This window comes from Pipistrellus kuhlii, unplaced genomic scaffold (genome assembly GCF_014108245.1).
Source record: "Pipistrellus kuhlii isolate mPipKuh1 unplaced genomic scaffold, mPipKuh1.p scaffold_m20_p_4, whole genome shotgun sequence".
Classification (NCBI taxonomy): domain Eukaryota; kingdom Metazoa; phylum Chordata; class Mammalia; order Chiroptera; family Vespertilionidae; genus Pipistrellus; species Pipistrellus kuhlii.
The window spans coordinates 90,049,041-90,074,664 of record NW_023425540.1 but is presented as its reverse complement, the minus strand read 5'-3'; the positions used below and the strand labels follow the sequence as shown (position 1 = coordinate 90,074,664).

Sequence of the window (25,624 nt, the reverse complement as noted above, 5' to 3'; positions counted from 1 at the left end):
CCACCCCTAAAATGCCTGCCTGAAAAAGCTCAAGCTGCTGCCAGGAGAATTTAGTTTGTTCTAGTCAATACCTGGTGATTGGCCCCTGACCTCCCTTTCTCAGACTATTTACTAAAAAGGGCTTATAAATGTGAATATGTGTCTTTTACAACTCAGAAGCCATCTGTCACAGCCCTGAGAGTCATTCCTTTGAAATGCATTTGCCGGGAAGGACAAGACGTCCGTCTCCCTACTCGTGGGAGGATGGACTACTGACACATCCAGCAGACACACCTGGCCTCATCACAGCTACACTGACCGGCTCTGAGCCCTTTCACTTCTGAGTCCACTGAGCCCCTTCTCTCCCTGCCTCACCCTCCCTTTCCCAGATGCCCTGTCAAATCGGATGGCATGCCGCTCTTTTCCCTGCTGTCAGTAGTTACCGAATAAAATCTTCCCACCGCTTTAACCAGTGTCCGGATGTGTTTGTCTTCGACACAATACATGTTTGTTTGTTTTATATATATATAATATTTTATTGATTTTTTTACAGAGAGGAATAGAGTTAGAAACATCGATGAGAGAGAATCATCGATCAGCTGCCTCTTGCACACCCCCTACTGGGGATGTGCCTGCAACCCAGGTACATGCCCTTGACCAGAATCGAACCCTGGACCCTTCAGTCTGCAGACCAACACTCTTATCACTGAGCCAAACCGGTTTCGGCTGTTTAATATATTTTTTATTGATTTTTTACAGAGAGGAAGGAAGAGGGATAGAGCTAGAAACATCCGTGAGAAACAAACATCGACCAGCTGCCTCCTGCATACCCCCTCCTGGGGATGTGCCAGCAACCAAGGCCCTTGACCAGAATAGAACCTGGAACCTCAGTCCCCAGACTAACGCGCTATCCACTGAGCCAAACCGGTTTCGGCATGCATGTTGTTGTTGTTTTTCTCTTCTCTGTATGTTTTTTATATTGCACAATCTCTAAGATGTGTTACACACACAGAGTAGGGATAAGTCAGCAGCACATGGTGGCATACACTCCCCTATCTGAAACAAAATTCAGACTAGGTGAGTGTGGGAGGAGACCTTGTCCCCGGAAGGCCGGGCCGGAGTTTGCTCCGGGTTGGTAGCTTGGTGGCCCCGCGCAGACCGCCTCAATTTCCCCATAGCGGGCTTGCAAGCGTCCGCCCCGGAGTTCTCGCCGCTTCGGGTGGCCCCGCGCCCGGTGCTCGTAGCTGGTGCCGCGAGAGCCGGGAAAACCGGAAGTTGGAGTGGGGCAGCCGGACGGGAAACGCCAGCACACCCGCCTGGGTCCGGAGGCGCAAGGGTAACTCCACTCAGCGGGGCTGCCCCTGGGGGCGCGGACGGGAGCGCGCAGGTGCGAGTGGTCGGACGGCGCCTTGGAGAGGCGGGGCCATGTGGAAGTCAGCCAATCACCGGCGTGTCCTCGGGGCGGGGCAACGTCGTTGCCTAGGCAACACGCTCCCAGCACCGGTGCTCCGAAAGCGTCCTCTCCTGCTGCCTCGCATTAGGGGGGACCCAGCGGCGGAGTCACCTCTGTGCCTCTGGGGGTGAGCTCCCACGACCTGGTCTCCGGCAGACTTGGGGGTTCTTATTTTTCTTCTTTATTCCTGGGACCCCTCCTATCTAACACGTACTGGTTTTCTTTTTTCCTTTGTCAGTGGTGAACATTTACTCTGCTCTATTTATTCGATTATTCCTGTTTTTCTCCTTCTCTCCCATTCCTTTATTTCCCTCTCTGGTCTCTTCTTCCTAAGACTAGATGTTTACATTGGCCTGTCTCCAGCCTGGGCTGCCTTAATACAAGGCTACTTTTTCCTTAAGATTATTTTTTTTTTTTCTTATTTAAGATTAGTGTGTGTGTGTGTGTGTGTGTGTGTGTGTTTTAGTTTTTATTATTCTGGGTGTGTTTTTTGTTTGTTTTTGTTTTTGTAAAGTCCTCTTTAAGACCTGATAAGCTCTCAGGCCAATCTCTGAAGATAGGTCATGATTTATTTTCTAAAGATAGCGTATTCTCCTTACTCAAGCTCAATGAAGCCACCTGATACCAGTTTGCATTTGTGTTTCCGGTGCCTGAAGCTCCAATAAGCGCCTTCATCCATAATTATCCTTGTGACAGGCTCCTGTGGTGAGTACATACCTACACTGGTGGCCTGTGAACTGGACAGCCGGTGATTTGTGCTGGATTTATATGGAGTTATTTTTAAAAAAATTTATTTTAGTCATCAACATTTAAAAGTCAGGACATTTCACATAAAAATCTTATTCTTTTGAGTTCTCTTGAAAAATCCTCAAGCTTTGGCAATTCTGGGTCCCCAACTGTCACCTTTTAAACAAAATATGGTTTATTGAGGCCCCTGAAGTCCCTCCCCTCTCAGGTCTTACACCCAACGAGCCTGTCATTTGTGGTACTGCCTAGCTGCTGGATGCATGCAGTTTTTTTGTTTTGTTTTTTAACAGAATATGATTATATGTAATACACAAGTTTCATACAACCAATGCATTTAGGTTTTGATCTCTGCTTTACTCATTGACTCACCCTGCCTGGGTGCCTTTCTGAACTCGTCCAGGGAATTCCCACATAGCAAGCGTGAGAGCCTCTCCTCCTACGCCTGCTCGGGCCTAGCACTGGTCCTGGAAGGGTTTCCTTTTATTTCCAAGAAGGCACTACTATCTGTCATATAGCAGGTGCTCAGTATATATTTTAACAGTTAAATAAATACTATTACTTTATTCGGTCTAGTGTAGGCAATCCCCTGGTGGGACCCAAATCTCCGGACTTCCCAATATCCCTGACGTGTCCCTTACTAGTTGAGGTAGAGACTTTTGCCCAGGAAGCACTCTTTTTGGACTCGGTGCACTCCTGGGACTGCCATGGGCTAAAACGGCTCTCCGAGGAGCAAGGTCCGTTACTCTGGACAGCGACCATGCTCCCCCTGATGGAGAAATGCTCACAGATTGAGCAGTTCACTTCTTCAGGGCTCCCTGTGGCTTCTCAGTTTGTACTCTCTCTGGCTTGAAAACAATAGTTACTTTTGCTCCACCTTTGTACATCTCTCTTTACCTTGAGGATTAAAATGTCTGGAAATACTGACCAGAGATAAACCATAGGGGTAATTTCTCCATCAAAGTGACAACAGAATGGGTTAGAGTTCTGGGACTCCTAAAACATGTTGAACTCCAGAAGGAGAGTTGCAAACTTAAAATATTGCAGGAGCCAAGTGGGAACCAAATGTGGCCGTCTGAGAGCGGCCCCTGGAGGTGAGGAAGTTGGGTCCAGGGTTGCCAGATGTTCTAATTTTTCAAGAAAATAACATTTATGAGAATTCTAATTTTTAAATGTTGGAAACTAATCTATAATAATAAAAGCATAATATGCTAATTAGACCAGACATCCATCTGGACGTCCTTCTGGATGAAGCCAGGGCTGTGAGAGAAGCCCAGGTCCTGGGTGCCTGCCAGCAGCCCAAGGGAAGCCCAGGCCCCAGGTGCCAGAGGGAAGCCGGTGCCGGCAGCCAGCCAGGCGAAGGGAGGCCTTCTCTTGCACAAATTTCATGCATCGAGCCTCTGATTTTCTAAAAGAGAAATCCTTATGAGCCTTTGTAGCATGCCTGTAGGCTGGTACAGGGGCCAGGCATGCTTGTCTTACTGGATGCAGTGGACACGTCCCATATTTCCTGGAAGAAAAGGGATGGGTTCATGAGGGCTATTGTACTATTTCCTCTGCCCATTGCTCTGCCCATCAACCTTCCCCTGCCCATGGCCTTCAGCCCATCAGCCCTGATTTCAGAGGTGTAGGGAAATGGGGGAATAATCATCAATTCAAACGTTGGTTTTGTTTCATCTCCACTTCTTCCCATTCCACTGTGTTCCCAACACCAGATTACTTTGAAGTAATCAGCCTGGACGGATGGGCTGATGGCAATGGGCAGGGGAATGTTTCCTGGAGGAAATTTCTAGGAATCTTCCTAGAATCTGACTTCAGGGCTAGTCCCCACCCCCTTTCTGACTGGGAGGTGCAATATGAACCTACCAGGGATGTCTGAGGGTCTGGGGCCCCATGGATAGTTGGGCCAGACCCCTTAGCCTCCGCTTACCTCAGCCTCGGGAGGGAGTTGAGGGTCGGAGGCAATTAGAAAAATTAGGTTGATCCCCCATCTTTCAGAGGTGTAGGGAAATGGGGGAAAGAGGCAGAAGGGAGACCCTGGGCTTCTTATGGAGCGGGAACTCTGTATCAGTCTTGGGGGAACCCGGAGGACCTGCTGACCAGCCTGGGGCCGCAAATAAAATCGAGGGGAAATCTCTATGGAGACACCACAGACCCTCAGAAGTCCTCAATGGTGCTGAAAAGGACCATCTGCCCCTCCACCCAGCAAAGTGCCTCCCTCCTGTGAGGACAGCTGCAGTGCTGTCTCTGAAACGCCAAATGTCAAACTCCTCCCATAAAACGCATTTTCCCGTATTTGCACCCCTGCTTGTGTGGCATCTCTAGTAATACGTGCCCGGAAAAGTGACTGTGAGCTGCCAGTGCAGATTGGGACTGACCTTTGGGGCAATAGCAAGCCCTGCTGGGCTGGGGACCCTAAGCCCGGAACCCTCGAAGCCAGGAACCCTCTAGGACTGCAGCTACGCGGGGAACGGGATCTGGGAGGGACTTCCTGTTGTCCTTAATCCCAGTCTCCGCCCGGCTCCCCTTCCCAGGTGCTGGCTGCCGTGACAACTTTCCTGGGGGAGGACCCCCCCTTCCCACTGTTCAAGGTGCCCCATCCATCTTCACCTCAGTGAGGGTGGGGGGCCGGGTGGGGGCCTGAATCCAAAGACTGGTGCGGGCGGCCAGCTGGCAGGAGGGGAGGGGGTCGAGGGTAGAAGGCTTGGAGAGAAGGGGTCCTAGACCCAGCTTGGGGAAGGGGAAGGACAGGAAGGACATCCTCCGGTCAGGACCCTCAGCCAGATGGACTCCCAGTGCCAGGCGGGTCATTGCAGCTGCAGGGGGTTGGGGTGGGGGAGGGCTGCTGAGAGTGGGCAGCTCACTTTCTGGATCCCAGGCAGGGCTGAGTCAGGCCGAGTTCAGGGTGTATGTGTGTCCTGAGCCAGAGAAACGCCAGATCCTGGATTCCCCCGCTGAGCTGGCTGCTACAACGCAGCACCTGCTTTGTAGGATCTCTGAGAGCTTCTGATGACAGGAGATACAGATTCCCAGTCTGTATCTGAGCTGATGGGCTCTGGCTTAGTGACAAATGGGAGAATACAAAATAGCATGCTGTAGGAGCAAGGAGCAAAAAAACAGAGGGATGGATGGCATCAAGGAGGCTTTATTTTTTATTGAAAATGGGGATGCATCTGGCCCTCCATGGGGTTTTGGGGGGCACTTCAGAGGTGTCCAGGAGACGCTGCCTGATTTCCTTCTGCTCTTCTAGGCTCTTGGCCAGAGGCTGGAGGGGGCCTGGCCAACAGCGGGAAACAGCTCAGCTGTGCTTTCTTGCTGTGAGATAGAATGTCTGCAGATCGTGGCGGCATCCGGGCTACCCAGGACAAAGAGAGAGCCCAAGAGGTATGGACGGGGTGCCAGGTGAGGGGAGTGTGCTCTGGAAGGAACTGGAGCTGGATGGTATCTTCCCAGGAGGGTGTCTGGACCAATCACTGGGGTGCAGAGCTGGTGGTGGGGGTGATAGGAGTATTAAAAAGAAGATGGTATGATTGGAAAGACTTTCCACCTGGGAATTGAGTTCTGTGGGACTGCATTGCTTTGTAATCGTCAGAGGACCAAAGACCACGTTGTGAGGTAGCATTAGGCTGTGTAGAAACCCTACTGAGGAGGCCAGCTCTCTGAACAGAATCCAGAGCACACAGAAGCCTCAGTACCCTCCCCCACCACACACACACACACACACACACACACTCTCACACTCACACACACACACACTGTCCTTGGCCTGAGACCCCTTCTCTTCTCTCTCGGTGTGAGCACCTAGGCCTTCCTGTACTGTGTGTGTGTGTAATTACAGGGAGACCAGAGCCACCAGGCTTGGAATCAGAGGAATATGAGTCAGTCACGGCCAGGTGTGTGACCTTGGGCAAGTCCCTGGCCTCTGTAAGACCTACAAAATGTGGATCATGTGCTTGTTGTTCCCATCTGTCTCACCCAGGTGGTTAGGAGGCTCAGAAGAGGTAATGGGCAGAGTCCTCCGTAAATAGTTCTTTTTTTTTTTTTTTTTTTAATCTTTATTGTTCATATTATTACAAAGGTTCCTCATTTCTTCCCCCCTCCACCAGGTTCCCAGCCCACCCTCCGCCCCCTCCCCATCCCTCATTGTCCTCATCCATAGGTGCACAGTTTATGTTCAGTCTCTTCCTCCCTCCCTTTCCCCAATGGTAAATCCCTTTTCAGATAGTAAATCAGTTACTTAGCATTTTCTCATATCAATAATACCTCAACATGCCCAATGATACACTTCACACAAAAGACATTTCCAAATGGGTCAACCAGCCTCATCCAGACCTCACCCAAGGCACTCACAGATCAACACCCCAGCGCTATACTAACTCAACACATCCAGATCTAAGCCTTCATCACTTGATTCATCAGACCCTCAAGTTCCCACAAAAGTTTCCAGCCATGTCTGAGAGGCAGCCGTGGGGCAGGAACAGGTGAGGAGCGAGCTGTTCCAGGCCTGGTTGCTCAGGGCCTGGCCTCTGTTGCTCTGGTGCGTTCCACAACCAGCTGCTCCGGGTCTGGTCACTGCCGCTCCCGACCTAGTTGCTCTGGACTTGGCTGCTGCAGGCACTCGGTAAATAGTTCATCAGCCTGCTTATTGAGGTCATTTTGGTAACACACAAAACAAGAACACCCACAGCGACGGGAACCTGGTCAGAGAGACCTATGGCCCTTCTCCTAGGAGTAAAATACAAATCAAGCACCAGTTCTGTTTTTCCCGCCATAGAAGCACAAGGAATTGTTATCCGTGTTCGGTTTCCATTCCACAGTGCCTTTGTAACTCCAAAGGGCCTTACACACCCACTGCATTCCCTGCTGATGGTGGGTTCTGACAGCTCACACAGTTGAGTAATAATAATAATAGCAACTTTTTTATGTTTATCTGGAATGTTCTGGGCAGTTCTTACTCACCTGTTATCTGTGCAGGAGGCAGAGCAGCTGAGTCTTGGAGGCTGTCTCTCCCACGTGATTCTCGGGCACCCTGACTCCTGAGTTTTTTCCTGTGAGACTAACAGATGGACATGGGGGATGTGGGAGGGTTTTGCATGAGTTCCCAGCAGAAGGCTAGTCCCTTGCTGTGGAGACAATGAGGCTTCACCAGGGGCCTCCAAGGGGAAGGGAAGTAACTTAACTGAGACTCTGCAGGTTTGGATGGAGGCGGTGCCTGCTCAGGCGAATGGCTAGTGAGGCTCTGGATTTGAGCCCCGGTCACCTGACTAAAGCCTGCTCCTCACGCAGAGGCCGGGCTGAGGCTGGTGTGACAAAGTGGGGGGGCAAATTGGGAGGACCCTGCAGTCCCACTGTGCGGGGTGGTGCTGAAAGGGTGAGCTGGAGAGGAGTTCTGTCAGACCACGATGGGCATCAGGCCTCAGCACACTTAGTGGCACTCTTGGGTTTTTTTCCAAACCAACAAACGCCCAACTACTCTGACCAAACTGAGTCAGGCCAGGAGCAGCCCCAGGCCACCCGATGCCTCCCGGTCACCTTGAAGACATGGTGGCCCGAGGGTGACTTGGGAGTCAGAGACACTTGAATTCGAATCCTGGTGGAGTCACTCACCAGCTCCATGATTTTGGGCCATTGTCTGATCGCTGAGCCTGGGAAGATTAGTTTCCTGGGGCTGTTGTAACACAGGACCACAAACTTGGTGGCTTAAAACAACCAGAATTGGTTCTCTCAGTTCTGAGGCCAGAAACCCAAACCCACAGTGTTGCCAGGGCTCCCAAGGCTCCAGGGGAGAATCCTTTGCCTCTCCTGGCTTCCGGGGGCTCCAGCTGTCCCGTGACTTGTGACAGCATCTCTCCAACCTTTGCTTCTGTCTTCGCAGGGCCTCCTCCATATTTCCATGTCCTCTCCTCTTTTTATAAGGACACCCACCAGTCATTAGATTTTCTACCTGCTATACTTGGTTACCTCCTATATTAAAAATAATAATCCAGCCGAAACCGGTTTGGCTCAGTGGATAGAGCGTCAGCCTGTGGACTGAAGGGTCCCAGGTTTGATTCCGGTCAAGGGCATGTACTTTGGTTGCTGGCGCATCCCCAGTGGGGGTTGTACAGGAGGCAGCTGATCGATTATTCTCTCTCATCGATGTTTCTAACTCTCTATCCCTCTCTCTTCCTCTCTGTACAAAATCAATAAAATATATATTTAAAAAAAAGAATAATAATAATCCACACGGCTGTTAGAGGTGCAGGCCTGAATCGAAACAGGCAGCCGTTCTGTGGGCACAGCCAGCTGGCACCTCGCAGGGCCTTGAGAAGCTGCCTTTCTTCCCTTGTGGTGGTGAACAGGCGGTGCACAGGCCCCTGGGGTAGGGAAAGGAGCAAGGCCAGTCCTAAGGCTGTGTCTTGTGTTTGGTTGTGCATTCGGCCACACTAGGTGTCTGCCCTTGCAGGGACCCCTCGGTGTGGAGGACGTGGGTGCTCGGCCGTGTCTCTCCGTCTCCGTCCCAGTGCTGATGGGGGCTGCCATTCCTAGGTTCCAGGTCCAGGGCATCCCTGTCAAGAAATGCTTCCTGAGCCAAAGGAGATGGCGCCATTGGGAGCCGCTCAGGAGTCGCCCTGCATTAAGACAGAGCTGCAAGAGCCACACCCGGAGGAGGCGCTGCAGGAGGACAAGGTGCAAAGAGCTTGGATCTGGGGCCTAAGCCAGGGTGCTAAGGAGAAAGCTCTCTTTCTGCCCGGAGGTGAGGAGAGGGGTGAAGAGCCGTGCTTTCCTGGGCAGCGGCTGTGGGAGAGAGGGAGGCTCACAGCCCAGGAGGGGAGGGGAAGAGGCCGCTGCCAAGGGCAGGAGCAATGCCTGGGTGTCTGCTCACTTGTCTCTTGGAGGCCATCCTGGCACAGCCTCAGAGCCTACTGTCCTCTTCTTGGGTGGGGTCAGCAGTGGGGTTTGAGGTGGCTGTGCATTTTCCAGGCATGAGCCCACTTTGGGAGCAGCAGGATGCAGCAGGATGAGGTGGCCTCTCTGAGGACCTCTCTCCTCTCTCAGCCCTCCCCTCCCCCCAGATCCCCGTGCTTTCCCAGGAGGGGAGGACCAGAGACCGGCAGATGGCTGCAGCGCTCCTCACTGCCTGGTCCCAGGTGAGTGCGCTATCCAAGGCCAAGGGACAGCATCTCTGACCGAATCGTCCTCCAGAGCTCAGCACCGGACCGGAGGGTGGGTGCTGGAGGGAAATGTGCTGGAATTCCAAGCTTTGGCTGTGGTGTCAGAAAGAAGGCCTCTTGTTTTTGTTCCTGTCTGTTGCACACAACTGCCTTATTCTTACCTCCACCCCCACCCCCCAAAATCCTTGGGTGGCTCCTGCTTCACCCTCAGGCCTGGGCAGCAGGTTGGGAGTTGGGAATCTCATCTTGGCCTCATCTTGGCACTGTCAGGCTCCCTCCGCCATGCCTGTTGTGTCCGCAGAGAAGGCATTTTGTGTTGTTTCAGATGCCAGTCACCTTTGAGGACGTGGCTCTGTACCTCTCCCGGGAGGAGTGGGGGCAGCTGGACCACACGCAGCAGAGCTTCTACCGGGATGTCCTGCAGAAGCGAAATGGGCTGGCCTTGGGTAAGGCTGGCCCTTGTGTTGGGGCGACCACTTCCCGAGGCCCCAGATGTCAGAGGAGGGGTGTGCCCACTGTCACCTCCCAGCTTTCCAAGGCCTAACCCCTTCTCATAGTTCACATAGACAGTGCTGTTATGTAGAACCTTCTAGTGATGGGCATGCTCCATGTATGGGCTGAGCTGGCAGCCATGAGCCAGATGTGGCTGTAGAGCATAGAAATGTGGTTAGAGCAACTGAGTATTTAATTTACTTCATTTAATCAGCTCAGTTTTGAACTGAAATAGCTATATGTGGCTAGTTGGCTGCTGGACTAGACAGTGCCTACCTACAGATTCTGCTTCTCTTTGGTTCTTCTGTGTGCTTATACCTGTAGTTTTCACCCTCTCTCTCTCTCTCTCTCTCTCTCTCTCTTTATTTCAGAGAGGAAGGGAGAGGGGAGAAAGAGATAGAAACATCAATGATGAGAGAGAATCATTGATCTGCTGCTTCCTGCATGCCCCCTACTGAGGATTGAGCACACAGTCTGGGCATGTGTGCTGATCAGGAATGGAACCGTGACCTCCTGGTTCATAAGTTGATACTCATCCACTGAGCCACACCAGCTATGCACGAAACTAGACTTTTGAAATGTCCGAGCAGAAAACTTGGCTCTGGGGTCAGGGCCGCATGCCTGCAGTAGCGGGGACATGGTGCCAGTTAATCTCCAGATTAACTCATGCCCAAGAGGCATGTCCTCTTCTCAGAGGGGCGTGGCTCTCTCTGTTTTTCTCACTGTAAGAGTTAAGTCACAGGGCTGTTCTCCTCACTTTCAGACTAGTTTTTTTGGGCACATTTTCATGAGATCTTATGAAAAACTCGGTGTGTATATTCATTTTTAAAATATATATTTTTTATTTCAGAGAGGAAGGGAGAGGGAGAGAGAGAATTATTGGTCAGCTGCCTCCTGCACACCCCACACTGGGGATCAAGCCCACAACCTGGACATATGCCCTGACCAGAAATCGAACCTTGACTTCCTGGTTCATAGGTTGACATTCAACCACTGAGCCATGCTGGCTGGGCTCTTCATACATTCATTCATTCATTCATTCGTTTGTTCATTCAGTTAGTATGTCTATCAACATACATCTGTTGCACACCTGCTAGTCCAAGAGGAGTTGGGGGCTTGGTAATGGCCCCCTTTGACTTCAGTGGTGAGCTGAGACCCCTACAGTCCCTGATGGACTCTAAAATCACAGCCACCCTGCTCACTCCTTTAGTTGTTAACTCTCAGGGCCCAGATCAGCAGGACTAGGCAAGTCCTGAGTGATCAGAGGGAACCTAGTGCCCATTTGTGGCCCCATGACAAGTGTCAGGAATGACCAGTTTGTCCAACACAAGCTTCCCGGGAGCTTGGATCAGGGTATGGAGGCCAGGCCCTCTGCTCTCTTACTGACTTAACCAGAATTCTCAGGCCTTTACCACGGACTTACCGAATGGACCTCTGGTCCCTGACTTCTGGGTGGTTGGTGTCTCTGGCCTTCCTGTCCCCGGCCCTCTCCCAGGAGCCCTTTTTTGCTGATGGTGTTGGAAAGGTGTAGGCGCAGGAGTGGGAGACTGTGTTTGGTTTCCAACGATGCTGGGCCCACTGCTGTGACAGTGAGGGAGCGGGTCGCTGGCAGCCGAACTGGCCCTTTACTCCTGGTGCTCCTTCAAGGAGACGAGGAGGAGCCCTGACTCAGCCCTGGAAAGACGTGCTTCCTAGAGAGGGTGGACATCTGATACCAAGCAGTCTTTGTGCTCATGTGGTATTACCTGGTGTTTCCGGTTGCACCCATTCCCTTTGCTCTGTCACTTCTCGGGGTGTGTGTGTGTGGGGGGGGGGGGGGATCTCCTGCTGGGCAGCCGGGAGGTCTGTGACTGAGCACTGCATCTCTTTTCGGGCAGGGTTTCCCTTCAGCAGAACTTTCTGGGCCTCCCAGGTGCAGGGCAAGGGCGAGGCCTCCAGTGCACGCCTGCAGATGGGAGATGAAGAGGAGAGAGGTGCGTCCAGAGGTGATGGCGGGCAGTGGGTTGTCGGTGGCACTCCCAGGTGCCCTTTGTCTGTGCAGGCTCTGGTTCCTGTGGGTGCAGACACCTGGCCCTGCCTGGGGCAGGGTGCCAGCCTTCCCTCCTCTGCTCAGGGTGGCAGTCGTTCCCCAGGCCCCCCTCTGGTCCTTGCGCTTTTCTCCATCTCTGGAATTCCCTTGGGTCCCTCACAAAAGCCTCTCTCTGGTTGGAAATCGTTTCTCCAGGAGCGGTGGAGGTGAGAAAGGAGGACCCGGCAGTCCCTGGGGACGTGAAGTCCTTTCGGACCAGGACAGGGAGAGCCCAGGATGTCCTACAGTGTGGATGGCAGGCAGCCGGCAGCCAGAGAACGTGGCCCCCCAAAGATGAGGGGCCGCCGGGGGTCCCGGAGGAGAGAGAGCTGGAGCCAGCCCTGTCCGACACTGACCCGTTAGAGAAACCCAGCGAGGGGGAGACGGGCGCCCCCGAAACCGGCGAGGAGGGCGTGGCCCCCGACGGCGACCCCAGCAAGAAGACCTACAAATGCGAGCAGTGCGGCAAGGGCTTCAGCTGGCACTCCCACCTGGTGACGCACCGGCGCACGCACACGGGCGAGAAGCCCTACGCCTGCACGGACTGCGGCAAGCGCTTCGGCCGCAGCTCGCACCTCATCCAGCACCAAATCATCCACACGGGCGAGAAGCCCTACACCTGCCCGTCCTGCTGGAAGAGCTTTAGCCACCACTCCACGCTGATCCAGCACCAGCGCATCCACACGGGCGAGAAGCCCTACGTATGCGACCGCTGTGCCAAGCGCTTCACGCGCCGCTCGGACCTGGTCACGCACCAGGGCACGCACACCGGGGCCAAGCCCCACAAGTGTCCCGTCTGCAGCAAGTGCTTCACGCAGAGCTCGGCCCTGGTCACCCACCAGCGCACCCACACGGGGGTCAAGCCCTACCCCTGTCCCGAGTGTGGCAAGTGCTTCAGCCAGCGCTCCAACCTCATCGCGCACAACCGCACGCACACGGGGGAGAAGCCCTACCACTGCCTCGACTGCGGCAAGAGCTTCAGCCACAGCTCGCACCTCACCGCCCACCAGCGCACCCACCGCGGGGTCCGGCCCTACGCCTGCCCGCTCTGCGGCAAGAGCTTCAGCAGGCGCTCCAACCTGCACCGGCACGAGAAGATCCACACCACCGGCCCCAAGGCCCTGGCCATGCTGATGCTGGGAGCTGCTGGCGCCCTGGCGGCACCCCCGCCTGCCCCCACCTAGGAGGCCTGGAGGGAGGGGCCGGCCCGGGGAGGAACGAGGGCAGCTGCAGTGGCAGTGAGAAGGTGCTGGGAAGGGAGTTGGGAGGTGCTGGCGTGGGGGTGGGGCATGGCAACACTGGGAGTGTCCACGTTGAAGACCAGGCAGGCTAGCTGCAAATTAAAGGACTTGGAATTCAAGCCACAGCCTATGGCTCTGTCTTGGGGTGGGGTGGGGAGGGTTGGGGCCATGGGGGATGCTGGTGGCTGGCCCCGGAGTTGGGTTGGGGCCCTATCCAAATGGTCAGGACCATGAGTCTCCAGGCAAAGGAGGGCTTAAGACCTGAAGCCAACCAGCCACTGCTGGAATTGTGGACTCCCAGGGGGGCCTCAGCTGTGCCATCACTCTCAGACCATGGGCCTTGCCCACAGCCCTGAAACCGCCCTGGGCCTGCCTGCAGGGAGCCTGAGCGGGCCAGGGCCAGCTTGTGAACTCACAATGTCTCCTGCCTGCCCTGTTTCCTGTCGCAGGTGCCAGCTCAGACATTTTCCATCTGCTTTCTCTGGGGTCTAGTGGTAATTCATATGAAATCCTCACTTACAGGGACTACTGTCCCTCCTAGTTCCTTCCGGGGCTGCTTCTCCCCTCCTTGGCCTCTTCACACATGTCCTTTATAGTTTGCCGTACTCACCTATGCCTGGTTATCTTACTCCTGGCCTTCTAGTTTTTTGCTTCTGTTTGTTTCCCATTCTCTACTATGTTTCCTGGGAGGGCTGGGCTCAGCCTGCTTATTATCCAAGATTTGCAACTTGGCTTTAAGATAACATGCAGTTCTGACCTTGATGACTGCATCAGAGGCCACTGAGACCCACCTGTCTCTGTGGATCATGGAGCCAGCAGGTGGCTCAGCCCTGGCTGGCTCCCAGCTCCTAAGGGATGGCAGACTGGGATAGTAATAATAGCTGCCCGTTGTTGAGCAGCTGCCCTGCCAGGCCTGGGACCAAGTACTATATATATGTCACCTCTTCTCCACAACACTGAGGAGTGGGTTTTATCCCAGTTCGTTTTTTTAACATTACTTTTTAAAATTTATTTCCGAGAGGAAGAGAGGAGAAAAGAGAGACAAACATCAGTGATGAGAGAGAATCACCGATTGGCTGCTTCCTGCATGTCCCACACTGGGAATCGAGCCCACAACTCAAGACATGTGCCCCCAACCAGAATTGAAGCCAGGACCTTTCAGTCTGCAGGCTGATGCTCTATCCACTGAGCCAAACTGGCTATGGCTTATCCCAGGTTTATAGATGAGGAAATGGAGGCTGGGAGAAAAGGCTAACTTCCCCAAAGCCATACAACTGGAGAGCTGAAAGCTGGATTCAGGGCCAGGGCTTTTACCAGGTAAAGAATACCCCTATTTCCACGCACCCCAACAGCTATTGACTAATTAATGCATGATATTACGAGGCAGGGCCGTCTAAGAAGAGTAAGAGAGTGGACTTGACCTTCTGGGCTGCTGGACTCAGCTGGAGATGGGGGAGGGAGGAGCATATAATCATTGGGATGCCTGGAAGCTGCTGCTGACAGGAGCCCAGGCAGGACTGGGAGGCCTCGGTGGGATCTAGGGATAAGTTGCTGGCAGGCCTGGTGAGAAAGAAAGTTTCCTCCCTTCAGCTTGCCTTCATGGCTCCAGTCCCAGCCAGAAATGGGATTTCTCTGCTTGGCTCAGCGTGAGGGGCTGACGGCGCTCACGCACACAAAGCAGGCTTGCTGTCCCGGGAGCTTGCTTTCTAATGCAGGGGGGAGACAGAAATGAGAAGACAACTTAAAAGGACACTGGGAGCTGTCAGCACTGGGCACAGGCTTAGCACAGAATATTCATTTGCACAGAGGCTATTTGCTTGGGCTGCACAGCCGGGGTGTCAGGACTTGAACCACTCGGAGGTCTGTTGGGTGAGTCAGAAATTTCACTCTGGCCTATGAAAAGCTCAGAGACCACCGTATCCAGGAGAAACTGTCTCCCCTTTTCATAGTGTGAGGCAGAGATGTGATTCCAAGACCCGCCTGGCTCTCCCTTCCTTCCTGAAGTCCATCCACAGATCACCATTCTGGCACCGGCCAGGCAGGTGCATTCTAGGCCAGGCAAGTGCATTCTAAGCGTGGAACTTGGCGGTTTGGAAACTATTTGACAAGAGCAGCTAAGAGAGAGGAGGTAGCTGGGGCATCGTAGAAGGGCCTAGAATGTTAGGGTGAAGGGTGCTGGTGGTTTGGTGAGTTAGGGAGTGACACTGAGGTAGCGGGCGGGGGTGAGGGGACACCAGGGTGTGGGTAGCGATGGGGTTTGCTTCTCACACCTGCCATGCCAGCTTCAGGGCACTGCAGAACCCAACCTGGTTAGGTTACGCACTATTGGCCTACACCTGCGCCTTCGGGAGGGCGAAGGGAAGGGAGAGCATTTCCTCTGGGCTCTCTACCCTCCTCCTGGGCGGCCACAGGATCACACAGGTCCTGGCTGGCGCGTGGTCCACGGCCTGGGCACAACGTCGGGGTCTGGAAACCCGCCGGGGTCTCGGGAGCCGGGGAGCCGACCACTGGGATCCTCCCTGCAAGGAGGACTGGCCTCGGAAGGCCCCGCCTCTCCTGCCTTTAGCCAATCAAGTGCGTAGGCGGAGAGAGAGGCGGGCACGAGGAAAACCGGCCAATCACGGCTGACATTCTCAAGAGCGGACCGTTGTGTGGTTGTTTTCCCCGCGCCCGCAAGCCACAGCGGGTTGCTAGGGCAACTGACCCCACGCTCTGGATTTCTTCGTTGGTCCTCACCTAAGAATATTTTTCCCATTGATCTTTAGAGAGAGTGGAAAGGAAGAAGGGAGGGAGGGAGGGAGGGAGGGAGAGAGAGAGAGAGAGAGAGAGAGAGAGAGAGAGAGAGAGAGAGAGAGAGAGAAAGAGAGAGAGAGAGAGAGAGAGAGAGAAAGAGAGAGAAGAGAGAAGCATCGATTGGTTGCCTCCCGCACATGCCCCCACCTGCAACCCGTGACCGGGAATCAAAGGACGAGGAAGACGGAGGCTCCAACTACTGAGCCCACGGCTAGGGCCTGACGCTCTCGATTTTGAAACTTGCCCCTTCCCTTCAGTCCGGCATCGGTTGCAAAAGGAACCAACTGCTGGGGGCTGGACTCCTGGTTTCGCAGCCAGCCCCAGAGCCTTCAGGGCCGGCCTCGGGCCTACCACAGAGATACCGAGCCTCCTGCTGTCCTAGGAGGGCCAGGGCCACTTCCGGCATCGTGCTCGAGCCCCCCATCACCTGCTTGTTACCCCAAGACCCAGGGAGCCCGACCCTGGTGGCCACATCCAACCTTGAAGCTGGCTGACTCTTCCATGGCGCCAGGCAGGGAAATCCTGCCCAAGAAGGGACCTTTCGGGCGGGGGTGGGTAAACTGAGGACTCCGGTGCGAGGTGAGGGGGCAGGAAAAAGCGGGAAAACATTAACTAGGGTCTTTGCTGCATTCACTCATTCATATTTTTAAATATGAGATGAATGCATTCTGGATTCTTTGCTAAATGGCAAGGAATAAGCGATGAAAAGGCCACACAAGATCCTTGCGCTCATGGGGTTGGTCCTGGTGGAGGAGACTGGCAAGCAGATACTACATTAATTTCAGTAGTGATAAATGCCAGAAAGAAAGGACAGGTGAAGCAATGGAGGATGCTAGCAACTGATAGGAAAGGCGCATGCAAGGAGGGAACATTTAAGCTAAGACTTGAAGAATGACAAGAAGCTGTTGTATAAGAATTTGGGGGCAGACCCTCCAAGCTAGGAAAACAAAATGAAGCCAACAAAATCAAGGCCCTGCCAAGAAGAGACCGGCGTTTCATGAGGTGAAATGACAACCCTGGTGAGAAGGAGGGGAAGCCAGAGAAGAGAGACTGGTGAAGGGTGTGGCCCGAGGCTTCTCCCTGGTGTTGCCTGGATGGTGGAGAACGGGAGGTTAGAGGATGGTCCGGCCTTCCTCGTGCTCACGTTCCTGGTCCAGCCTGTGACATGGGTCAGGCAGCCTTCCTGTCTGGGTTCCAAATGCAGCACTCGGGAACCTGCCACTCGCTCACCTCCTGGAGCACTCCAGTTTTTCTGTTCTCAACGCATAAAGCTCACGGCCAGCCATGAAGATTAAGACAATGGAACAGGCCACCCACCAGAGCAAGTTGGGCTGAAATCTTCAGGGGAAAGTGGAAAAGATGCCCAGGGGTTCTGACTCCTGCAGCTTCTCAGGTACTCTATGCTCCTGGCAAGTTTCTGGTGATGGTAACTCCCTGAGACTAACCACTCTTTATTGAGCATTTACTGTGTGTTGAGTTAATACTCGTCTACTTGTATACTCTCATTTATGTAATCCTTACAATGACCCTATGAGGCCGAGACCGATTTGGCTCAGTGGATAGAGCATCGGCCTGCGGACTGAAAGGTCCCAGGTTCGATTCCGGTCGGGGGCATGTACCTTGGTTGCGGGCACATCTCCAGTGGGGGGTGTGCAAGAGGCAGCTGATCGATGTCCCTCTCTCATCGATGTTTCTAACTCTCTCTCTTCCTCTCTGTAAAAAATTAATAATTATATATATATATATAAACAATGACCCTATGAGGTCGTCAGGATTCAGTTCAACTCCAAATAACAGAGAAGACTCAAAAATATCAGGGTCTTAAATGAGACTGAAGGGTATTTCTCAAGATAATGTCTGGAGGTGGGCCAGAGGTAGGCAGCCTATGGCAAGACTGGAGTGGGAGCCCTAATCAAAGTCAAAAGAGATTCAGACTCCTAACCTGTTGCTACTCCACCACCGTTAAAAGTGCCATCTTGGCCGGGACCTGTTTAGCTCAATGGATAGAGCATTGGCTTGGGGACTGAAGGGACCCGGGTTCGATTCCGGTCAAGGGCATGTACCTTGGTTGTGGGCATATCCCCAGTAGGGGGTGTGCAAGAGGCAACTGATCGATGACTCTCTCTCATCGATGTTTCTAACTATCTCTCTCCCTTCCTCTCTGTACAAAATCAATAAAATATATTTAAAAATAAATAAATAAATAAAAATAAAAGTGCCATCTTGGCCGAAACCGGTTTGGCTCAGTGGATGATAGAGAGTTGGGTGCAGACCAAAGGGTCCCAGGTTAGATTCCGGTCAAGGGCATGTACCTTGGTTGCGGGCACATCCCCAGTAATAGGGGATGTGCAGGAGGCGGCTGATCAATGTTTCTCTCTCATTGATGTTTCTAATTCTCTATCCCTTTTCCTCCCTCTCTGTAAAAAAATAAATAAATTAATTAATTAATAATAATAATCAATAAAATATATTTAAAAAAAGAAAGAGAAAAAAGAAAACTGGACTGAGATACCTTTTTTAAAAAAGTGCTATCTTGGGATCTCAAACCATGGATTTAAATATACATGTTGATTTTGAAATTTAAAAACACTTTTTAAATTTTAAAAACACAGAGGAGAAGAGGGAGAGAGAATCAATGTGAGGGTGAAACATTGATTGGCTGCCTTTTGCAGGCCCCCCACCAGGGATCAAGCCTGCAACCCAGACATGTGCCCTGACCAGGAATCAAACCCTGCAACCTTTCGATGCTCACGATGACACCCAACCAACCGAGCCACTCTGGCCAGGGCTATCCCCCCCCCCTCTTACATATGTTTCTATTGATTTCAGAGAGAGGAAGGGAGAGGGAGAGCTAGAGACATCAATGACGAGAGAGAATCACTGATCGGCCACCGCCAGCACACCCCCAATGGGGAATCTAGCCCACAACTGCAACTTCCTGATTTGTGGGTTGACACTCGACCATTGAGCCACATTGGCCAGGCTTTCTTTTTCATGAAAGAACTCTTAGTAGGCAGTAGTGCTAGATAAGGTATACATTCTGGTTGTAATAGAGATCCAAAACAACAGTGGCTTAAACTTGGTATCTCTTTCTCTCTCACATTACCTTCCTGAGTATAAGTCCAGGCCTAGTTTGGTGGCTCCACAGTCACCAGGAACCCAGGCACCGTCCATCTTATTGCTTTGACACCTCTGGATGTTTCTCTGATTTGCAAGGTCCATGCCACTATGTCCAAATTCCTGCTAGCAGTTGGGTAAAAGAGACTAGGGACATGATCTATCCTTTTCCAATACGATGCATACCTCACATCTACTCACATCTCATTGGTTTCACTTTATTTACATGGCCATACTTAGCTACATGAGAGGCTTGGAAAATATACTTTTCTTTCTAAATGGCCATGAGCCATCTAAAAATTCTTACTATAGAAGGGGAAAACTGATATAGAGAACAACTAGTAGTCTTTCTGCTACAAATGAGAATAGATGTTGCTTAATAAGAGCATGGGTATAAGAGACAAACAATAGACAATTGTATATCATTAGAAGTATTTTAATGAGCCCAGAGAATGATGTCTGCTGCCCTAACATAGTTTAGGGAGTCCTGGACAATGCTATAATACTAAGAAAATAATGTATATAAATTCTGGAAATGAATGTAATTTTTTGGAAATAAATTACTTTTTTATTATAGATTATATTTTCTAGCTAGAAAAATAAAATACTGTCAGAAGGAAAAGAAGGTTCAATTAGCTTGTCAATTTTATATACCTGTGTGAAAATAATGTATCATCTACCTGCAATTTCCAATAGAATATATGGTAGGTGAGCTAGTTATTACTTTGTCTGTCAGCCCCCAGTACACTCACTTTGTCCTTTGTGATACTGAAGCCGCCTGGATCCTGTAGACCAGTGTTTTTCAACCTTTTTTGGGCAAAGGCACACTTGTTTCATGAAAAAAATCACGAGGCACACCACCATTAGAAAATGTTAAAAAATTTAACTCTGTGCCTATATTAACTATATATAAAGTAATTCTCTTGAATAGGAATCAAATAAACACAAAGAAAGTATTTTATAATTACTTTATTATGAAATATTAAGTAAACAAAATAGTGAAAAATTATAAAATTCTTGTCTTGTCTGCACCTACGGCACACCAGGCAACATCTCGCGGCACACTAGCGGTTGAAAAACGCTGCTGCAGACGTTTCTCCTTTGCTCGTCAGTTTTTGCCACTAGAGGGCGTTGGTAGAACACTATAAGGCCATTCTTGGAAAAGGGGGACTTGCAAGTTTCTGCTTCCCCTTGTCCTTTTCCAATGAGGCCAGTGGAGGGAGGGGAACCCAGTAACATCACGTAAGTTGTTTGATAGAACAGCCTTGGTTCATGTCTTCCAGCAAGTTCCTCAAGGGACTGCAGCAAAGTGTATGTAGAAATACAGAAAAAATGGAAACTAAATGCCCAAGAGTAAGAGGGGCTTTAAATAAAATATACACCTTTCATGCTATGGAATAATATGCAGCTAGAAAAACAGGTGCATTATTTTATTTATAAATGCTGATATGGAAAAATTATCTGATAGACTTTTCAGTCAACAAAACATTACTTGGGGAGAGGGAGAGGTGAGGAGGGCATGGGGGAGTAAATGGTGATGGAAGACTTGGGATGGTGAGCACACAATGCAGTGTACAGATGATGTATTATGGAGCTGTGCACCTGAAACCTGTATAATTTTAGTAACCTGTGTTAACCCCATAGATTCAATAAAAAGGAAAAAACAAAAAACGACAAAAGATTACTTATATAAAATGATTCCAGATTTATCCTCACCTGAGGATGTTTTTTGTTTAGAGAGAGAGAGAGAAAGAGAGCAAGAAGAACACTGATGTGAGAGAAACATCCATTAGTTTCCTCCCATATGTGCCTGAACTGGGGATCAAACTTAAAACCTAGGTTATGTGCCCTGACCGGAAACCAGCCCACAAACTTTTTGGTACACAGGCTCACGCTCCAACCAACTGAGCCACTGGCCTGAGCAAATTATTCCAGATTTATATTTAAACATTCGTGTAGATGTAGAACTGTAAGAACAGATTTAACTATTAACAATGTTTATTTCTGAATGGCTCTATTAGAAATATTTTAAACCTGGAGAAACCAAGATGGCGGCATAGGGTAGACATCCGAATGCAGCCTACCACAACAAATTTGAATTTAGAACTGAAAAACAGGGGAGGCATTGCCTTGAAGCGCCAGACGGCTGGCTGAGAGGAAGCTCTGCCATCTGGGAAGGAGAGAGAAGGCACGCTGAACCTCAGGAACTGTGAAGGACTTTTCTAAGGCGAGACTGACAGGGAACCAAAGATTGTCTGCGCCACCCCGAGACCCCGCCCTATTCAAGCAGAGTACGGAAACCCTCCTAGCTGAGACACTGCTGATCCTCACAGCCAATTGGCTTGGAGATCAACGCTTCCCAGTGATACCAACAATAAGCAAGGCTTAACAACAAGACTGCACACACAGCTCACAAAGGGCTACACCAAGACTGTCCACTGCAGGTAACTGGGAAGGCTGTGCTACTGGGCTCTACCAGAACACATAGCACACAAAGCTATTCCATCAAATCAAGGAAACAACTAAAATGCAGACAAGAAGAAGGACACAAAGGAAGGAGATGGAGGAAAAGAAAAGATTGGACATTGAGTTCAAAACTACAGTTATAAGGTTATTCAACAATATACTAAAAAAGGCCGATAAAATAAATGAGACCTATGAGGATATGAAAAGGGAGCAACTAGAAATAATAAGGGATCAACAAGAAATGAAGAAAACATTGTCTGAAATAAAAAATATTATACAAAGTCCTAAAAACAGACTGGAAGATCGCAAGAATCAAGACAAAGATTTAGAACACAAAGAGCCAGAGGACACTCCTCTGCAGAAGGGAGAAGATAAGAGAATCCAGAAAGTTGAAGATAGTGTAAGAAACCTCTGGGACAATTTCAAGCGAACCAACATCAGAATTATGGGGATTCCAGAAGAGAGAGCGCAAGATACCGAAAGAGTACTAGAAGAAATAGTGACAGAAAACTTCCCCCACCTGGGGAAAGAAATAGACTTACAAGTCCAGGAAGCCCGCAGAACCCCAAACAAAAGGAATCCAAGGAGGACCACACCAAGACATATCATAATTAAAATTCCAAGAGCAAAAGACAAAGAGAGAATATTAAAAGCAGCAAGAGAAAAGCAGGTAGTGACCTATAAAGGAGCACCCATAAGATTGTCAGCTGATTTCTCAACAGAAACCATGCAGGCCAGACGGGAATGGCAAGAAATATTCAAGGTGATGAATAACAAGAACCTACAGCCAAAAATAATCTACCCAGCAAAGCTATCACTCAGAATCGAAGGCCAGATAAAGAGCTTCACAAATAAAAAAAAGCTAAAAGAGTTCACCACCACCAAACCAGAATTATATGAATTGCTGAAGGAGGTTATTTAGGAAGAGGAAGAAGATAAAGATAAAAATTATGATCAACAAATACGTAGCTATCAACAAGTGAATCTAAAAACCAAGGGAATTTAAAAATCTGATGAACAATATTAACTGGTGAATATAATAGAATCAGAGGTATGGAAGGGGAGTGGACTGACGATTCTCAGGGAAAAGGGGAGTAGGGGTGCGTGAAGAGACTGAACAAAAACTGTGCACCTATGGATGAGGACAATGGGGGATGGGGAAAGGACAGAGGGTGGGGTGGGAACTGGTGAAGGGGAGCAATTGAGGGGGGGAAGAGGATCACATTTGTAATAATCTGAACAATAAAGATTTATTTAAAAAACAAACAAACAAATAAACAAAAAGATCAACCGAAAAAAAAAAAAGAAATATTTTAAACCTTTAGTTATTCAACAAATATTGTGTCAGAAACAATTCTCGATGCTGGGAGTATTAGGGCAATGAAAATAGTGTGACCTCATGGAGCTTGTAGTCAAGAGACGGTATTACACAAATATGTCAGGTATTGAATAAAAGGAAGAAAAAGAAGGCTGGGCAGAGCCCGAGCGGTGTGTGTGTGTAGGTGCTGATTATACAGAGTTAAGGAAAGCCATTTGAGCAAAGCGACGGAGCTAACCTTGTGGATCTCCATACCTTTATTATTTTCCATGTTTTCTTTTCCACACTAAGCATGCATAATCAAAACAAGAAAGCCTTTTCTATTTCAGAGAAAGATCTGGAGCCTCAGATCTCCAGGTCGAGGAGTAAGTAGAGAGTGTGGGAGCAGGTCCAAACCCGTGGAAAGGAGAACCCACAGGTTCCCGGATACGGCCCGGCCCACCTGCTCTAGCTTCTCCCTGGCCCCGGATCCCCGCCGCCCCAGAGACGAAGCTGCTGGTGGGAGAGCGCGGGGCTTTCTGAGGCCAGAGTCACCGCCTGCCGAGTCCTGTACGCCAACTCTGGCCGACCCTCGGGGGCAGAGAAGAGCCGCAGGAGGCTCTGCGCCCCTCACTGCATTTCCTAGAAAGCTCCACGCTCCTCAGGAGTCCGCAGAGCTGAGAAGTCTGAAGGATTAGCGTAGAGCAGTGTTTCCCAAACTTCTCTCATGATGAGAATCACCTGGTGGAATTGTTAAAATACAAATTCCTGAATCCCAACTAAGAAGTGCTAAACTAGAATTTTTGAGAACATGTAGGTAAAATTGTATACTTAACTAATAGCACTATTAACTAGTGCTAATTGTATACTTAACTAGAATTTTGGGGAGCATATAGGTAAAATTGTATCACTAGTTAAGTATACAATTTTACCTATATGTTCCCAAAAATTCTAGTTTAGCACTTAGTTGGGATCCAGGAATCTGTAGTTTAACAATTCCACCAGGTGATTCTCATCATGAGAGAAGTTTGAGAAACACTGGCCTAAGGACTACCCCAGTCTAGACGCAGAGCACATCCCTTGGCCTTGGGTGTCGATGCGCGAGGTAACTCTCTCCGTTCATTGGCCGTCGGTGGAGGCCAACAGACTCACTGACCAACGGCCTTGTGGGGGATGTAGTTCCGAGTACTTAGAGCTGCGCGTGCGCCGTGCCGTTTCCCGGCGAGCTCCGCGCGGACTTCCGGTGCCAGAATCTAGCGGACCTGGGAACGCCAGGCGGCTGTGGGAGGTGTGGCCCCGGGACGGGACGTGTGACCTGGGCTGCTGGGCTCGCAGGTGGAGCTCGGGTCCCCCCGCGGGTGGGGCAGAAGCCGAAGGGGGCGTGCACCTCTGAGAAGGGCTGGGGGAGGGGGGGTGGAACCCGGGCGCCCGCCCTCACTGCCCGCCCCGCCGCCTCGCAGCTCCGCGCAGGCGAGGCTGCCGGGGATCCAGCACGGGACTCCGGCGGCCCGCGTTCCCGCCTGCCGCGTCCTGCTGAGCCACCCTGGTGAGTCCCTCGCCCTCTCCGAGCGGAGCCTCCTCCTCGGTCCCTGGAGGACGGGGTGGAGCGCGTACCTGTCAGGGGAGTTGTGAGAAGTACAAGAGTAACGCGCTTGCCCTGCCGGAGTGCTCGGTTGGTTTGGTTGGCGTCCCCCTGACACGCCAACGTTGCGGGTTTGATCCCGGGTCAGGTCGCAGTCAAGCAACCAATGAATGCATAAACAAGTGGAACAACACACCCATGGTTCTCTCTCTTCCATCCTCTCTAATAAATAAATAAATAATTTAAAAAGACAGAATAAAGTACTCAGTATGCCGTAGAGAAAAGAACTGGAACCAACCTGAATGCCTCCCTGGGGTAAGGGTTCAGAAACGGGAGTATGTCCATACCTCCAAATCTTCCCGAGTGGCGAATGAAGAGGTTAAGTGGAAAAGCATATTACAAAATAGTCTGTGCAATAAGACCTCATTATGTGAACACACACACAAAACACTTTCCGTTTCTAGAAGTACTTTTTATTTTTTTATTTTTAATATATTTTTATTGATTTTGTACAGAGAGGAAGGGAGAGAGACAGAGAGTTAGAAACATCGATGAGAGAGAGTCATTGATCAGCTGCCTCTTGCACACCCCCTACTGGGGATGTGCCTGCAACCAAGGTACGTGCCCTTGACCGGAATCGAACCCGGGACCCTTCAGTCCCCAAGCCGATGCTCTACCCATTGAGCCAAACCGGTCTAGGCTAGAAGTACTTTTTAGTAAATGTATTAGTACTTTAGGGAAAGGTCTGGGAAGTTATGTGACTTAATGGAGGATGCACTGCATTGTCGAATGGAGAGTTATGTATTCTGTTTGGTTAATCCTTTCCCCCTTTCATTACAATGGTTGGTATCACTTCTTTATTGAAACAAAAAACCTAAGTTCTAAAATACACTCTTTCAAGACTTGTATGGCAATGTAAGGCATAACATGTCATACATACATTCATACATACCTGTGGATTAATGGCTTAGGTCCACTTTGTTTCCCAAAGTATGATATGCGTACCCCCAGGGGTTCGGGAAGAGTCTGGTGGGGGTACGCGTTGCACTGGAGTTTGGTGGGGATATGCACGCACTGTGCTTAGCTGCACCTAATTCTACGTTTTCATAGTACGAGGGGTACTCAGCGTTACGAAAATTATAGAAGGGGTGCACATATGTCAAAAGTTTGGGAAACACTGGCTTAGAATGATGTCTGTGAGCCCATTGCTGACACCCCTGGACCAGACGATGTTTGGA

General features: G+C 50.6%; 2 protein-coding genes and 1 long non-coding RNA gene across 8 annotated transcripts in view; 2 read left to right on the top strand and 1 right to left on the bottom strand.

Moving 5' to 3' along the window:
• Positions 1 to 1,431: 1,431 nt before the first annotated feature.
• ZNF205 (zinc finger protein 205) lies at positions 1,432 to 13,250 on the top strand. 4 transcript variants are annotated; one of them, XM_036409865.2, is made up of 8 exons: positions 1,432 to 1,559; positions 2,014 to 2,137; positions 5,427 to 5,560; positions 8,705 to 8,913; positions 9,213 to 9,306; positions 9,656 to 9,776; positions 11,700 to 11,807; positions 12,017 to 13,250. In XM_036409865.2, the coding sequence occupies exons 3-8, from the start codon at positions 5,504 to 5,506 to the stop codon at positions 13,072 to 13,074; spliced, it is 1,647 nt and encodes a 548-aa protein (XP_036265758.1). In that variant the 5' UTR covers positions 1,432 to 1,559; positions 2,014 to 2,137; positions 5,427 to 5,503; the 3' UTR covers positions 13,075 to 13,250. The 4 variants fall into 4 exon arrangements, with proteins under 4 accessions (XP_036265758.1, XP_045427323.1, XP_036265762.1 ...); XM_045571367.1 differs by lacking the exons at positions 1,432 to 1,559; positions 2,014 to 2,137 and adding an exon at positions 3,977 to 4,767 and having other exon boundaries at positions 8,705 to 8,912; positions 9,215 to 9,306; XM_036409867.2 differs by lacking the exons at positions 1,432 to 1,559; positions 2,014 to 2,137 and adding an exon at positions 3,987 to 4,767 and having other exon boundaries at positions 11,700 to 11,795; positions 12,047 to 13,250.
• Positions 13,251 to 21,024: 7,774 nt separating this feature from the next.
• LOC118703193 lies at positions 21,025 to 23,505 on the bottom strand. Its single transcript, XR_004982945.1, has 2 exons — positions 22,827 to 23,505; positions 21,025 to 21,075 (listed from the first exon to the last, which is right to left on the bottom strand). It is a non-coding gene; the product is annotated as an uncharacterized LOC118703193 (long non-coding RNA).
• Positions 23,506 to 24,049: 544 nt separating this feature from the next.
• Positions 24,050 to 25,624, top strand: part of ZNF213 (zinc finger protein 213) — a 31,207-nt gene continuing 29,632 nt past the window's right edge. For 2 of the 3 annotated variants that reach the window (XR_004982936.2, XM_036409882.2), the window contains exon 1: positions 24,052 to 24,350. The gene's annotated coding sequence lies outside the window, so the exon portion shown is untranslated. Of the gene's footprint in view, positions 24,351 to 25,624 lie in introns of all 3 variants that reach the window. The other variant, XM_045571366.1, reaches the window with a different exon arrangement.